Source organism: Schistocerca nitens, chromosome 1 (genome assembly GCF_023898315.1).
Source record: "Schistocerca nitens isolate TAMUIC-IGC-003100 chromosome 1, iqSchNite1.1, whole genome shotgun sequence".
Lineage (NCBI taxonomy): Eukaryota > Metazoa > Arthropoda > Insecta > Orthoptera > Acrididae > Schistocerca > Schistocerca nitens.
Genome location: NC_064614.1, coordinates 1,215,992,944 through 1,216,010,242, shown reverse-complemented (window position 1 = coordinate 1,216,010,242; position 17,299 = coordinate 1,215,992,944). Strand labels below are relative to the sequence as shown.

At 45.2% G+C, this 17,299-nt stretch overlaps 1 protein-coding gene across 1 annotated transcript in view; it reads left to right on the top strand.

The window, feature by feature from the left end:
- Positions 1-17,299, top strand: part of LOC126201236 (NCK-interacting protein with SH3 domain) — a 104,483-nt gene that overhangs the window by 14,771 nt on the left and 72,413 nt on the right. Inside the window, exon 3 of the mRNA XM_049936770.1 lies at positions 14,839-15,009. Within this exon, the coding sequence (XP_049792727.1) occupies positions 14,839-15,009 (171 nt within the window). The remainder of the gene's footprint in view (positions 1-14,838; positions 15,010-17,299) is intronic.

Below are 17,299 nucleotides of genomic sequence, written 5' to 3'. Positions count from 1 at the left end.
ATTTCTGCAGCATCATCGACACAACCTTGCCAACTTTTGGAGGGTTGTTGTTTTTACTACTCTGGAAAAGTTTTGCTGGGAAGCCCTTACACGTTCTCCATACAGTCCCAGTCTCTTTCCATCCAATTTACTTATTTCTGGAGTTCTGAAGAAACACATTCATGGCTGTCAATTTGCTTTGTATAAAGAGATGTGCGCCTGGGTATGATCGTGGTTCCATGGGCAGCCACAAACATTTTTCCATGAAGACATTGACCAGCTTATCTCACAGTGGGATCGATGTATTAATAGTTATGGTGACTACCTTTTTTTATCATTTCTTTCGTTTGACTGCCCCATATACCCATAATTGTCGTAGCTCTTAATTGCGTTGTCAGGGAGTAAGATATAGGTGAAGTTCCTCTCATGACAGATAATCTGTGAGGGAGACCTGGTTTGCTCTCTGACGTACATACTGGCCCAAAATGTATCCTTTTACCTCCCTTAAATTATTTCTCAGCTCTGGCATCAATTTTATTGCCATGCCTCAGTAGTACAACTTCTACATACCTCCATACTTTGATCAAATTACTAAATCCAGATGACCTGTCTCTTGACCAAGGGATTATATACTCACTGTTCAGTCCATTAACCATCAGTCAATCAACAGCAATACCCAGTTGTTAGCATGTTTCTGAAGATTTAAAATAGACACTACTGTGAAAAATGTTCCTACTTTTGCTATTATATGTTGTAGTTACTATTTCATCTACTATTGCTGGTCCAGTATTTACTTGATTTGATGCTCATCAAAGGATGGTAGTTAACTACATATTGTGAGAATTAAGGGATATTTAAATTAGGATTATTACTTGTGATGATACTTATAAGAGAATTCAATCCTTGAAGAGCAACAATAAGGTTATTTACGGAAGGCAAGCTACTAATTGCAAACTATAATGGAATCTGGTAAGCAGGAGGTGCATAGATAGAGGAGAATGCACAGGGTTCTCTGCAGGGAAAGATGTGGTGCAGAGTAAACAAAATCCACCTCTATGTACTGTAAGTACATAGTGCAGGCAACACAAACCTGGGTTTTGAGCTTCCATGGAAGCAGCAATGTATATGGCAGAGGTAGTGGTCAGTGAAATACTTCACATTATTGAAACTGAGATCACTGTTTTTAAAGATTTTTTTGAAAAAGTCGCATTCATAATACCACAACAAGACACAGAAAGTGACAGTGCAGCTCAGTAACAAAGCAGACAATAGTCAATACTGGCATAAAAGTATGCTGCACACAGTTGGCATAGAGCATCTGCAGATCAATGCCAGCTCGAAGTGTCCCAATTGCTACTGACTGCCATCGGTCAGAAGTAGGGAGTCCATTTGTAAAGTTAGAATTCCCACATGGTGTTGTTGTTGTTGTTGTTGCTGCTGCTGCTGCTGCTGCTGCTGCTGCTTTCTCAATTAAAAGGCTGGTTTGGTGCAGTCTGTCCTGTGTAAGCATCTTCATCTCTGCATACCTACTGCAACCTACATCCATTTGAAGCTACTTATTTTATTCAGGTCTTGATATCTCTCTCTCTCTCTCTCTCTCTCTCTCTCTCTCTCTCTCTCTCTCTCTCTCTGCAGTTTTTACTCCCCACATCACATTACCTTCCATTACTGAACTGATGATTGCTTGATGCTTTAGGACATGTCCTATCAACCAGTCCCTCCTTGTAGTCAAGTTGTGCCATAAATTTCTTTGTTCCATGATTCTATTCAGTGTCCTCTCATTAGTTTTTTGATCTACCCATCTAATTTTCAGCATTCTTCTGTTGCACTGCATTTCAAAAGCTTCTGTTGTCATTTTGTGTGAACTGCTTGTACTCCACATTTCACTTCCATACAAGGCTACATTACATACAAGTGCAGTCAGAAAAGACTTCCAAATACTTGACTTTATATACGATGTTAACAAATTTCCCTTTCTCAGAAACACATTTATTGCTATTGTCAGTCTGCTTTTTGTTTCCTCCCTACTTCAGCCCTTGTCAGCTATTTTGCTGCCGAAATAGCAACATTCGTATACTGTTTTCATGTCTCATTCCCTAATATAATTCTACGAGCATTTATTCCATTACCCATGTTTAATTTTTGTTGATGTTACCTTGTAACATCTTTTCAAGCCACTGTCTATTCTGTTCAACTGATCTTCCAAGTTAAGTCCCATAGTGCTCAGAGCCATTTGATCCCCCCTGCGGGTCCGGGGTAAGAATAGGCCCGAGGTATTCCTGCCTGTCGTAAGAGGCGACTAAAAGGAGTCCCTCCCCCTCAAGGGGGTAGTTAGCGCCTGCGTCCGGAGACGGACGGTTCCACGACCTCTATTTGCGGTCATTTTGCTTTTTCACGTTTCTTCCTTCTTTTGGTTGGTTCCTTTCTTTGCTCTTCTCCACCTCACTGTCTTCCTTACTCTTTCCCCTGCATAATCTCCTTGCCTTCTCATTGCCTTCTTCTCCTTGCCTTCTCTGGTCTCCGCCTCGGCGTTTGAGACACTGTCCGCTCCCTCTCCCTCTCCCTCTCCCTCTCCCTCTCCCTCTCCCTCTCCCTCTCCCTCTCCCTCTCCCTCTCCCTCTCCCTCTCCCTCTCCCTCTCCCTCTCCCTCTCCCTCTCCCTCTCCCTCTCCCTCTCTCCTTTTTCCTCTTCTTCCTTCCTCCCTGTGCGCGCCTGAAGGCCGACCCACGCGTTCGCACGCGTAGCCGGTGACGGGGTAACGCGTAATGCCCCGCCCTGGGTAGACATGTAAGGCACGCGCGTACCCCCTGGTAAAGGCCAGGCCCGGGGAGGGGTGATTGCCTGAGCTGATACCTTCTGACCATGCCGATTGGTCCCTCCGTCTGTTTCTCGGGAGGTGTGACCTGAGGTGTAAACATTCACCTAAGGCGGGAGTGCCCTCTGAGAGGGTCCCCACAAGGAAGGAGCGCGCCATCGGAGACGCTGGCAATCATGGGGGATTCCTCCGCAATGGATTTCACTCCATCTCTCTCGACTTCTGCCCAAAAACGGAAACGTGACCAGCTACCAGTGACAAAAGTACTACCGCCTGCCCCACAGTTCCTCGTCGTTTCTCGATCTGAGGACGGAAAGGATTTTTCCTCTGTCAACCCTTTCGTTGTCCAGAAGGGCGTCGATGCCATAGCCGGATCTGTCAAATCCTGTACCAGGTTGCGTAACGGTACCTTATTACTCGAAACTGAGAGCGCCTTTCAGGCACAAAAACTGCTTCGGGCCACACTCCTGTACACATTCCCTGTCCGGGTGGAGGCTCACCGAACTTTGAATTCGTCTCGTGGTGTGGTCTATACTAGATCCCTCGACGGTTTGACTGACGAGGAGATTCAATCTTTCCTCGCTGAGCAGGGCGTGACGGCTGTCCATAGGGTCATGAAAAAGGTCAACAATGACCTTGTACCGACCCGGACACTTTTCTTGACCTTCGATAGTGTTCAGCTGCCATCGCGCATCAAAGCGGGCTACGAGGTTATTTCTGTTCGCCCCTATGTCCCGACACCTACGCGCTGCTACCAGTGTCAGCGTTTCAATCACACTCGCCAGTCTTGTTCCAATGCGGCTAAATGTGTCACTTGTGGCAGGGATGCCCATGAGGGTGACTGTCCACCTCCGTCTCCTCGTTGTGTGAACTCTCAGGGTGACCATGCAGCGTCCTCCCGCGACTGTCCTGTCTATAAGGAAGAACGCTGTATCCAAGAAATTCGGGTCAAAGAGAAAGTGTCTACCTCGGCTGCTCGCAAGCTATTGGCTAGTAGGAAGCCCACGCTGCTCCCAGCGGGGAAATACAGTACTGTCCTCGCCTCTCCTCGGACTACCAGGGAGGTGGCAACCCAGACATGCGATCTGACCTTCAGCACCACGGTCGTCCGTTCGGCCAGTGCTAAGATCGCGCGGTCGACGTCTCCTCTTCGTCCCATCACCCCACAGACACCAGCCCCTTCATCAGCTTCTGCTAAGACGAAGACCCAGAAGTCAGATGCACGGGCCTTCAAGAAGGAACCGTCCCGTGCAGACTTCCTACGTACCTCGACCTCCCAGCCTTCGTCCGGTACTTCCACCAAACGACCTTCCAAGAAGGCAAATAGGAAGCACAGTTCTCCTTCTCCGCCACGGCGCATTTCTTCTCCTGCACCACCCAGCGGTTGCCGCCCCAGGCCGTCATCCGTTTCGCCTGGCCGCACCGCTGGTAGCCGAACATCTGGCCGTTCACCGGCGGAGGAAGCTCCCCCTCCCGGCCATCTTCCCAAGATGGCCGATGAACCTATAGACCCAATGGACGATGACTGTCCGCCTACTGATAGCGGCGGCAGTGCTCGCTCGAAGCCAGGCCCTCAGCGGCCTTCGAGGTGACCCCTTCTTTCATCTTCGATTTTTTTTTTTTTTTTTTCTTACGATGGCACTTATTCACTGGAATATTCACAGCATTCGCTCCAACCGAGAGGACTTGAAGTTGCTGCTCCGCTTGCACCGTCCGCTCGTCGTAGCCCTCCAGGAAACGAAGCTACGCCCATGCGATCAAATTGCCTTGGCACACTACACCTCTGTGCGTTTTGACCTACCCCCTGTGGTAGGTATCCCAGCTCATGGAGGGGTTATGTTGCTGGTCCGGGATGATATTTACTACGATCCCATCACGTTGCACACCGGCCTGCAGGCAGTTGCCATCCGCATTACTCTCCCCACTTTTACATTTTCCATTTGTACCGTTTACACTCCATCGTCGTCTGCCGTTACCAGGGCAGACATGATGCAACTTATTGCTCAGCTACCTGCACCATTTTTGTTAACTGGAGACTTCAATGCCCACCATCCCCTTTGGGGCTCTCCAGCATCCTGCCCGAGGGGCTCCCTGTTAGCAGACCTTTTCAACCAGCTCAATCTCGTCTGCCTCAATACTGGCGCCCCTACTTTTCTTTCGGACACATCTCACACCTATTCCCATTTAGATCTCTCTATATGTACTCCCCAACTTGCACGCCGGTTCGAGTGGTATGCACTTTCTGATACATATTCGAGCGACCACTTCCCGTGTGTTATCCATCTCCTGCAGCATACCCCCTCTCCGTGCTCATCTCGTTCAAACATCTCCAAAGCAGACTGGGGGCTCTTCTCTTCCAGGGCGACCTTTCAGGATCAAACATTCCCCAGCTGCGATAGTCAGGTCGCACACCTCACGGAAGTCATTCTCACTGCTGCTGAATATTCCATCCCTCACCCTACTTCTTCTCCACGTCGCGTACCGGTCCCCTGGTGGACCGCAGCATGTAGAGACGCTTTACGTGCTCGTCGACGTGCTTTACGCGCCTTTAAACGCCACCCTACAGTGGTGAATTGTATCAATTATAAACGATTACGTGCACAGTGTCGTCGTATTATTAAAGAAAGCAAGAAAGCCAGCTGGGCTGCTTTCACAAGCACCTTCAACAGTTTTACTCCTTCTTCTGTTGTCTGGGGTAGCCTGCGCCGGCTATCTGGCACTAAGGTCCACTCACCAGTTTCTGGCTTGACGGTCGCAAATGACGTCCTTGTGGCCCCTGAGGCTGTCTCCAATGCCTTCGGCCGCTTTTTCGCAGAGGTTTCGAGCTCCGCTCATTACCACCCTGCCTTCCTCCCCCGCAAACAGGCAGAGGAGGCTAGGCCACCTAACTTCCGCTCCTTGAATCGTGAAAGTTATAATGCCCCATTCACCATGCGGGAACTCGAAAACGCACTTGGCCGATCACGGTCCTCCGCTCCAGGGCCTGATTCTATTCATATTCAGATGCTGAAGAACCTTTCTCCTGCGGGTAAAGGGTTTCTTCTTCGTACTTACAATCGCATCTGGATTGAGGGACATGTTCCCGCATGCTGGCGCGAGTCTATTGTTGTCCCGATTCCTAAGCCGGGGAAGGACAAGCACTTGCCTTCCAGTTATCGACCCATCTCGCTTACCAGCTGTGTCTGTAAAGTGATGGAGCGAATGGTTAACTCTCGATTGGTTTGGCTGCTCGAGTCTCGACGCCTACTTACCAATGTACAATGTGGATTTCGTAGGTGCCGGTCTGCTGTTGACCATCTGGTTACCTTGTCGACCTTCATTATGAATAACTTCTTGCGGAAGCGCCCGACCGCGGCTGTGTTCTTTGATTTGGAGAAGGCTTACGACACCTGTTGGAGGGCGGGCATTCTCCGCACCATGCATACATGGGGCCTTCGCAGTCGCCTCCCTCTTTTTATTCGTTCCTTTTTAATGGATCGACAGTTCAGGGTACGTGTGGGTTCTGTCCTGTCAGACACCTTTCGCCAGGAGAATGGGGTGCCACAGGGCTCAGTTTTGAGCGTCGCTCTCTTCGCCATAGCGATCAATCCAATAATGGATTGCCTCCCAGCTGATGTATCAGGCTCCCTTTTCGTGGACGATTTTACCATCTATTGCAGCGCGCAGCGTATGTGTTTCCTGGAGCGCTGTCTTCAGCGTTCTCTTGACTGTCTTTACTCCTGGAGTGTCGCCAATGGCTTCCGTTTTTCTGCCGAGAAGACGGTCTGTATTAACTTCTGGCGCTACAAAGAATTTCTCCCACCGTCTTTACGACTCGGTCCCGTTGCTCTCCCATTCGTGGAGACAACAAAATTTTTAGGTCTTACATTTGACAGGAAACTTAGTTGGTCTCCACATGTGTCTTATTTGGCTGCCCGTTGTACCCGTTCTCTCAATGTCCTCCGTGTTCTCAGTGGTATGTCGTGGGGAGCGGATCGAACCGTCCTACTTCGCCTATATCGGTCGATCGTCCGCTCCAAGCTGGATTATGGGAGCTTCGTATACTCCTCTGCACGGCCATCCATCTTACGCCGCCTCAACTCCATACAACATCGGGGTTTACGACTTGCGATCGGAGCGTTTTATACTAGTCCCATCGAGAGTCTTCATGCTGATGTTGGTGAGTTGCCACTCACCTACCGGCGCGATATACTGCTTTGTCGGTATGCCTGTCGGCTACTGGCAATGCCCGACCACCCGTCTTATCGTTCCTTTTTTGATGACTCTCTTGACAGTCAATACGGGTTGTATGTCTCCGCCCTGCTACCCCCTGGAGTTCGCTTTCGTCGCCTCCTTCAACACCTTCATTTTTCGCTCCCTGCCACCTTTCGAGTGGGCGAGAGCCACACGCCACCTTGGCTCCAGGCTCAGGTTCGCGTCCACCTTGACCTCTGCTCGCTCCCGAAGGAGGTTACCCCCGATTCAGTCTACCACTCCCGTTTTGTCGAACTTCGTTCGAAGTTCATTAATATGACCTTCATTTATACAGATGGCTCTAAGACCAATGACGGGGTCGGGTGTTCTTTTATTGTCGGGGCACAAAGTTTCCAATATCGGCTCCATGGCCATTGTTCGGTCTTCACAGCTGAGCTCTTTGCCCTCTACCAGGCTGTCCTTTACATCTGCCGCCACCGACATTCTGCATATGTCATCTGCTCCGATTCCCTGAGCGCTATCCAGAGCCTCGGTGATCCGTACCCGGTTCACCCTTTCGTGCACCGGATCCAACGCTCTCTTCAGCAGCTGGTGGACGTCGGTTCTCCGGTTATCTTTATGTGGGTTCCTGGCCATATCGGTATCCCTGGGAACGAAGCTGCAGATGCCGCGGCCAAGGCTGTGGTCCTCCAGCCTCGGACAGCTTCTTGTTGTGTCCCTTCGTCAGATTGTAGCAGGGTAATTTGTCGGCGCATTGTCTCGCTGTGGCATGCCGATTGGGCTGCACTTCCAGACAACAAGCTTCGGGCCTTGAAAGCTCTACCCGTGGCTTGGACGTCCTCCTCACGCCCTTCTCGGCGGGAGGAGGTAGTTTTGGCCTGGTTACGAATTGGCCACTGCCGGTTCAGCCATCGCCATCTGCTGACGGCTGCGCCGGCGCCGTTCTGCCCATGTGGGCAATTGCTGACGGTCCGCCACATTTTAACGTCGTGTCCGAATTTTAACACCCTGCGTCTCGATCTTGGCCTGCCATGTACTGTAGAAGCCATTTTAGCGGATGACCCACGAGCAGCTGCTCGCGTTCTTCATTTTATCAATTTGACAACCCTCTCAAAGGACATTTGATTATGCTGTTTTCTTTTTTAATCCTATGCCTGTCAGTATGTCTTTCATCGTGTTTCCCGTTTCGTTGCTGTTTTAAACTTGTGACTCGCGGTGCATTCCTAAAGTAGTCTGGGCGCTAATGACGGTTGACGTTGTGCGCCACAAAAAAAAAAAAAAAAAAAAAGATCCATTTGATCTTCCAAGTATCTAGTAGTCTCTGACAGAAATACAATGTCATCACCAAATCTCATAGTTTTTATTTCTGGTCCTTTAATTTTAATTTCTTTTCTGAATTTCAGTTTTTTTCCTGAACTGCTTTTTCAATGTACAGACTGAATAACATTGAGGAGAAGCTACAATACTGTTCCACTCCTTTCTCAACCACTGCTTTCCTTTCATGTCCTTCAATACTTGTAAAAGCAGTCTGGCGTCTGTATAAGCCCTAAATAACATTTCACTTCCTTTGAACTCTGAGGGGGGAGGGGGGGCAACTGGAAGGAGTGCACCATTGGAGACACTGGCAGTCATGGGGAATTTTCTCGCAGTGAGCCAATCATCTTCAGTCAACATCTACTAAACTACTAACCATAAGTGGAATGAGGCTAACAATCCAAAGACCTTCCCAGCTACACCACTGTTCCTCATGGTTTCAAATGCAGAAGACAGTCCTTTTCTACGGTAAATCCATTTATTGTTCAGGAAGGTGTTGATGCAATAATTTGGCCTGTGAAACCCTGCTCTCGTTTATGCAATGGCACTTTGCTTTTGGAGACTATTTCTGATTCTCAAGCACAACAACTGTTTGCAGCTTCGCACCTCCATGGCTACCCTGTTAGTGTCAGGAGACACATCCGTAGTGCCCACATTCACTCTTTTTCTCAAGTTTGATGGAATCGTGCTTTCATCAAAGGTTAGAATAGGCTATGAAGTTATCACAGTCTGACCGTACATTCTGAACCCAATGCGCTGCTACTAGTGTCAGTGTTACAACCACACTCGAATGTCCTGTCGACACCAAGCCACTTGTGTAACCTACAAATTGTACACTGCACCAGCATGCACTGCCAACTGTTTTTCTGCCTTGGACTCCACAGACTGACAGAGGGAGTGCCGACACCTATAGATCTCGTGGAGCGGGATCCTGCACCCTGTAGCAGTGAGTCTTTGAATGCTGGCACTCTGTAGCTACTGAGGTGATGCCCCTTCATTTTTTCCTTTCTTCCGTTTTCTCATCATGACTTGACTCCAAAGGACTGTTTGCAGCCTTAGCTCCAATGAAGAGGGATCATGGCTGCTCTTCGAATTGCAGTGTCCACTTGTTCTCTGCCTCCAGGAAACAAAACTGCATCCTCATGACTGCTTTGATCTCTCGCATTTCTTGACTACTTTGACCTTCCCCAAGGATGGCATTCCATCTCGTGAGGAGTCACTATGCTCATCCAGAATGATGATTGTAGTCAAACCATCTCCCTGACCATCCTGCTGCATGCTGTTGCATTCCACATTTTCGTTCCTCACTTCACCTTTTCACTTCGTTCCATTTACATCCCTCTGTCCTTCAGTGTTAACAGGGCTGACTTTCTCCCAGCTTGTTGGGCAACTACTTCATCCCTTTTTGCTGCCTGGTGACGTTAATGCGCACCACCTCCTTTGTGATTCTCCCAGGACATGTCCAACAGGTGCCCTGTTGGCTGACCTTCTCAGTCAACTTAGCCCCATTTGTCTTAACACGGGAGCACCCATGTTTCTTTCAGACTCCATGCATTCTCATTTGCATCTTTCCTTCTACAGTGGTGAACTGCATTCATTATAAAAAGTTGTGTGCTCAGTGTCCTTGCATTCTTCAGGATAGCAAAAAAAAAAAAAAAAAAAAAAAAAAAAAAAAAAAAAAAAAAAAAAAAAAAAAAGGCTAGCTGGATTTCATTTACTAGTTCTTTTAACCACTTTCCAATTCCTCTGACATCGTGTGGGGCCAACCTCTGACGGCTCTCTTGGACCAAGGTCCATTCCCCAATTTCCAGCCTGACCATAGCAGATGGTGCCGTAGTGGACCCTATTGCTATCTGCAACACCTTGGGTCACTATTTTGTGAAGATTTCAAGCTCCACCAACTACGGCAACTTGCATCCTTCTGAATCTGCTTAGCGTATTCATCTCTTGGTCAACCTCTACGATTTTTACCCTCCACACTTCCCTCCAGTACTAAATTACTAAATTAATATCTACTAATTACTAAATTAATAACTATATCTGTATCAATTGCAAAATTTTTGTATTGGCTCATTGATTATGTGAATAAAGGGATTAATAACCATGCCATTGAGTCCCTCTGAAACATCACTCCTTATTACTGAAGAGAAGGAGAATTGAGACAGAAAAATTGACTAGATGGATAATGTTATAGAAGAAGCCCAGAAGGGATGCTGTAAAGCAAATGAAACATTTTAACATTCTTAATATCAGCTCAGTCAGAACAAGGAAAATTACTGTTATTCAGCAGTCAAATGATTTTTGTAGTCTTTTGAGTGCGAAATTGATGCCAGATGGTGGTGTATACACTACCTGCAACAATAAATCTAATACCTCTGCATTTGATAGATTATTATTAGTCATCTTTAAATTTGAACTTTTGGGTTAAGCTTTATCAAGACTTTTATAAATAACAACTGAAACTACCTCCCTACTCTGATCAGTCACAATTTATTTATTTCCACTTTTTCAGAAGTATCTGTTGTTGGGTGGATTTATGACAATTAATAAGATGTATAACTTCTGTGTAATGTGTGACACTATCTCCATTGGTCACAGGCAACCGTTGTTTGCATCGCATACATAATCACCTTAGCGAGACTAATTGTATGTGATCACTGGAAACAGTGTCACAGACTACCCAATAGCTGTACATCCAACACATACATGCTTTATTAATTGACATAAATCCACCTGATGACTGAGGTTTCAAATTCTAAAATGTGTATTGCACAGAAAATAAATTGTGACTGGTTACAGTAAATTTATAGTTTCAATTGTAATTAGTTCCTATGCTTGCTGCTACTGGATGATCACATTTGCTTTGTTTCTGGAGTGTTTATTTATTGGGAAAAAATCATATTTTCTGCATTTTTTAATAATATACTGTGTGTGTGTGTGTGTGTGTGTGTGTGTGTGTGTGTGTGTGTGTGTGTGTGTGTAGGGGGCGGGGGGGGGGGAGAAAGAGAGAGAGAGAGAGAGAGAGAGAGTGAGTAATATGCGATTTCACATCTGTATTTTATTTTCCTGTCTGATTTTTACTTTATAATCAAAATGCTTATATTTTCAATCCTTGCATAGGCTTTTAACTGTTTTTAACTTTCAATATTATGTACCATGGAATAATATTTTCTGCACAAAATTTGTTTTATTTTGAATGCCAAACAGATCTGCTAAATTTTAGATGCAGGCTCTTTGATTTGATTGCTGCTCTACTGAGAATGTCTCAAAAGATCATTATGTGAAGTACAGGTGTAACCATAGTTATCATGACTAGGTGATGTTATTTTAGTATAACACGTTAGCTGATAATTAAATTGGAAGTTGTTGGGCAACTTCAGTACTTAATGATTTGTGTGAGAATGAAATATTGTGATGACTGCTTAGTGAATCTTAATTGTTGTTAGCAGCTGTGTGGCTCAGATTCTTCATGATACTTAAATGCAAATGATTAGAAATGATTCAGTTTATAAAGTAGGCACTTGAAGGAGGTGTATCTAATGCCACACACAAGAGACACTTAACTGATTCACAGACTGTCGCTAGATGTCATACTCTGAAAGGCTGAAATTTTTAAGAACTACAGAAAATGTGGAACATGTGAGCGGGTGGCTCACAGTGGTGGAGTGAAGGAAACAACTCGGCGAATAGCAGAGGAATTGAGTTGTTGGAAGTACACACAAAGGAGAAAGAAAGCTTTACTACCTTTTAGAATAAATCTTTTGACAAACTAGAGTAAAACACACACACACACACACACACACACACACACACACAATGACTCAATACCTCTGCTATTCAGTGAATGGTCTCCTTTACTTCTAAATATTTACGTTCTGCCAGAACTTTCCACTGAATAGTTGGTACACTGTACAAGAAAACAATTGATTGTTAGTGAACCCGAGGCAGACTTGTGTTCCAGGGCAAATTATTTCCAATTTTTTTAGGAAAAATGTAGGGGTTAATTGTCTGTCTGTAGAGTTTCTTCTTTGATTTTTGATTACTGCTTATAAGTCTGCCAACCTTAGATCAAAACAGTCGGAAATGGCACAAAGTTTTTTGAAGAGGTCATTACGGAAGGTGAAATGGTAATATAGAGGGAAACATTCCACGTGGGGAAAAATATATATAAAAAACAAAGATGCTGTAACTTACGAAACAAGAAAGCGCTGGTATGTTGATAGACACAATAAAAAACACACAAACACATACATCAAGCTTTTGCAACCCAAGGTTGCTTCATCAGGAAAGAGGGAAGGAGAGGGAAAGAAGATAGGATGTGGGTTCAAAGGGAGAGGGTAAGGAGTCATTCCAATTCCGGGAGCGGAAAGACTTACCTTAGGGGGAAAAAAAGGACAGGTGTGTGTGTGTGTAGACACACACACACACACACACACACACAAAATCCATCCGCACATATATGGTATTACTGCGGATGGATGTGTGTGTGTGTGTGTGTGTGTGTGTGTGTGTGTGTGTGTGTGTGTGTGTGTGTGGGCGCGCGCGCGAGTCTATACCTGTCCTTTTTTTCCCCCTAAGGTAAGTCTTTCCACTCCCAGGAGTGGAATGACTCCTTACCCTCTCCATTTGAACCCACACCCTTTCTTCTTTCCCTCTCCTTCCCTCTTTCCTAATGAAGCAACCTTTGGTTGCGAAAGCTTGAAATTTGTGTGTGTGTGTGTGTGTGTGTGTGTGTGTGTGTGTGTGTGTATAATTTCCCACATGGAATGTTTCCCTTTTTTTGCAAAAAGACATGCAGCTATATTCTTGAAAGCAGATATTTACTAATTAAAATCCAAACCTACAGCAGCTGTTGTAGGACAAGCCTAAACAGTATAGGAAAATAGGAAAAGGCACCATTGCAGAATTAAAACATGAAATTTTAAGAGCTTTTTGTCTTTTATAATTTTTATTGCCTTTGAAGATGATTTAAAAATGATTATTTATAAACATTCGTTAAATATTTATGGGACTAATACACACTGATCAGCCAGAACATTATGACCACCTACCTCATAGATGCTGTGTCTGCCTTTGGCGAGGATAATAATAGCAACACATTGTGGCATGGAAGCAATGAGGCCTTGGTAGGTCACTGGAGGGAATTGGCACCACTTCTGCACTCGCAAATCAACTAATTCCCATAAATTCTGGGTAGGGGGCAAGGAGCTCTGACGCCACGTTCAGCTGTGTTCCTCAAACCTCTCCATCCCTGTCCTGGTCTTGTGACATGATGCATAATCTTGTAGAAAAATGTCACTGTCATCAGGAAACATTATCATCATGAAGGGGTGTATGTGGTCTGCAAGCAGTGTATGATACTCCTTGGCCATCATGGTGCCTTGCACGATCTCTATTGCACCCATGGATACCTATGTGAATGTTCCCCAGAGCATAATGGAGCAGTCACCTGCTTGTCTCAGTCCTGCAGTACAGCTGTAAAGAAATGGTTCCCCTGGACAAAGACAGATTTGTGCCTTCCCATCAGCATGATGAAGAAGGTATTGGGATTTGTCAGACCATTCAGTGCCCTGCCACTGCGCCAATGTCCAATATTGATGGTCACATTCCCATTTCAGTCGTAGTTGCCAATGTCGTGGTGTTAACTTTGGCACAAGCATGGGTCATTGGCTATGGAGGCCCATCATTAGGAGTGCTTGATGCACTGTCTGTTCAGACAAACTTGTACTCAGCCCAGCATTAAAATCTTATGTTCGTTCCGCCACAGTTTGCCATCTGTCCTGTTTCACCAATCTGCCCAACCTGCAACACCAGACATATTTAATGAGAGGTGGCCACCCAACCCCACAATGTCTGGACATGGTTTCGCCTTGTTTTCATCACATTTTAAAGGCACTCACAACAACATTCCTCAAACACACCAGTCATGCAGTTTCCGAAATGCTCGTGCCAAGCCTCTGGGCTATCACAATCTACCCTCAGTCAAACTCGGATTGATCGCCCTCTTTCCCTATTCTACACACATACAGCATTCTCACTGATATTATACGCACTGTATGTGTGTCTGATTAGCAGCCCTCGCCAATTTATGGTGCTATTGCCCGGATGGGTTTATATTGTCAGTACGTTGGTGGTGCTAATGTTGTCGTTGACCAATGTGTTTATTAATTTCAAATAACATTTTAATAATGGATAAATCATTTACGTAGGAATGTTATTTCGTTATGAAAAACTCTCTTCACCAACCGTGTATTCCCTACCAAGTAAGGTGGCTCAGCAGTTAAAGCATTGGAGCAGTATTTGGGAGCAAGAGGATCAAAACCATCATCCACATTTAGATTTTCCCTAAATAAATTCTGGCAAATGCTAAGGTTTTTCTTTCAGAAAGACTTCACCTATATATCAGCCCTGTTCTAACAGAAAGTTAAACACTTAACACACTAAATGTTATTTATTCCCTGAAGCATTAATTTACACCATGTTCAAGAAATTTTTAAAAATTAAAAAAGATCTTTTATTTTGTACACATGACACAGGTGGGGCTAGAGCGATGGCATCAGTTTGTGGAGAACTGCTTGGCTGTGCTGAAACAGGAGCAGGCTCAGAGTGGTGGGTCACTGCCTCATGATCGGCAAGAGTTGGTGAAGCTGCTGACTGGCTCAGACAGTGTCTTACAACATAGTGGGTCAACCGATGGTCGCATTGCTGTAAGTGACAGTTTACAGATTCAGGAGGTACTTAATTCCTCTTAAATGGTGCTTCACTGCCACTCTTCATAGCCGTTAATCCGCATAGTATATAGTTTCAAACATTGTTTCATGTTGAGCACAAATTACTAACTTAACGTGATGGATACTATGTTCTGTTCATATTGTGCTTGTATGTCATAAATTACAACAGTTTTTCATATTCTTCTTCAAGAAACTGTTTTGAGCCATTTCCTCTACTGTTTTTGCATTTTAGTTCACACCATAATATAAAAATACAAGACAGAATGGCTGACCAATACTTCCTGACTGAGGGTTTGGAGCCTTCGGGGGGGGGGGGGGGGGGGCAGGGGGGGTATAATTTTATGGTAATGCCATATGGTCTGATAAGAATGTTATGGAGATTAAGAGGGCAATAGAAGGTGATGGTTGGTGGAGTGATGAGGAGATCTGAGGAAAAGGATCTAATTTCAGGGCTTGACTCGAGGAAATAATATGTTTCACCAAGCAAAGTATGAGACATTCATGGCCTTCTTGATACTGGGTGACAAGGGGAATGCTTTAGAGTTTTTTGGAAGTGATTACTTTTTCAGAGGGTGATAGGATGAAACTATGTGGAAGATTTGTTTGTGTTAAAGAGCTATGGGGCAATTATGGGAGGGGAAAGCCTGGGACAAGTTGTTGGTGTAGATGTTAGAAATGTGGTGGTTGAGCAGATATGTTTCCCATCAACACCTAAGCCATAGGGAAGGGAGTTTTTGAAGTGGATGGGTCACAGCTTTCAAACTGAATGTTTGTTTTTATAGATTGAGATTTGGATGTGTGGATAAGGTGGAGATCAGTATCTAGGAAAGTGGCTTTGGATCTGGAAAGGGGCCAGGTCAACTTGAATTGAGCAAAGGAGTTAAGCTGTTGCATGAAATGAGTCCAGACAGCAAAAATGTCATCAATAAATTTGTAACAGGCCAGAGGGACCCAGCTTGTGGGGGTTGATGAATGCCTCTTCCATGTGACCCATGAAAAGTAGGCATAAAATGGGTGCATTCTGGTTCTCAAAGCAGTTTCTCTGATTTGAGTGTGCCCCTAAGGTGAAGAATGTAAGCATAAGGAAGATGTAGGCTATTTGTGACAATAAATAAGATTATGAAGGTGTGGAGGTAGTGTTCTAGATCTGAGAGGCTGTACATGTATCTGAAATTCCTGTAACACTTAAAAAAGAGTGAGATTACATCAATTGTGATAAGAAGAGTTACAGCTGGGAGAGTAGTTGGAATGGATTGCAGACATTCCAGGAAGTGGTTTGTGTCTTTTTATGTAGCGTGGAAGGCTCTGCGTAGTGGGTTGAAGGAGCTAGTTTTCCTGGGCTGAGATGGGTTCAGTGGAGGTTTTGGAGTCAGCTACTATGGAGTGCCCTGTATGGCTGTTATGGTCTATTTTGAGAAGTGATTACTTGGTGGGGATGTGTGAATCTGGAGGGGTAAAGAGCTCTGTGGAAGCAGATGTGAGGGTCTATTGTGTTGAGCATTTTCTGCCCATCAGTCTGGATGGAAAGGACGTGATCAGTTGGAATTGTTGTGTGTATTGAGGAGTCCAAGAACTGACATCTCCTCTGCCGCTTAGTCCTTACAGTAAAATGCCACGGCTTTGTTTGCAGGGATGTTGATGATAGAGCAGTCTACCTTCAGATCACTGATGGCTCGGGACTCTGCTTGAGTAACTTTTGGGGTTTCAGTGACTGTTTTTGGGCAGGACTGACAGGCAATGCTGAAAGTGTGGAATTCTGTAATGCCTGAAAAGAATTGATCTGGTATTGTTCTATACAGGGTTTGACGTTAACTTTCTTCATTATGAATTGGGATTTAGTCATGAAGTAGTATTTCTCATTGCAGTTACAACTGAATGAAAGAAAATCTTCGGTGAGGATAGTGTGACTCAATTTAGGTGGGGGACCTGGAGGCTAGACCTTTGGAAAGAATAGATTATGGCTATGATTGATATCAAGTGAGAGATTTGCTGAGACTGGGAGATTAAGTAAAGAAGTCAGACGTGGCTTATTGCTTAGACTCGTGGCATAGGAGTGCCTGCTACATCACATGGGCCATTGGCACCATCTTGCCCAATACTGAACTCACGAGATGGGAACTTGCCCTACAATATTTCTTAACTTTTCAACTGGATCTTGGACTTGACCTTTTCTAATGTACAATCCCCCTTCCTTTAATTATTTTATTATATTCTTTTATGGATATTTTTCTTGTTTTGGTCCATGAAAAGCATAGAGCTTGCAATA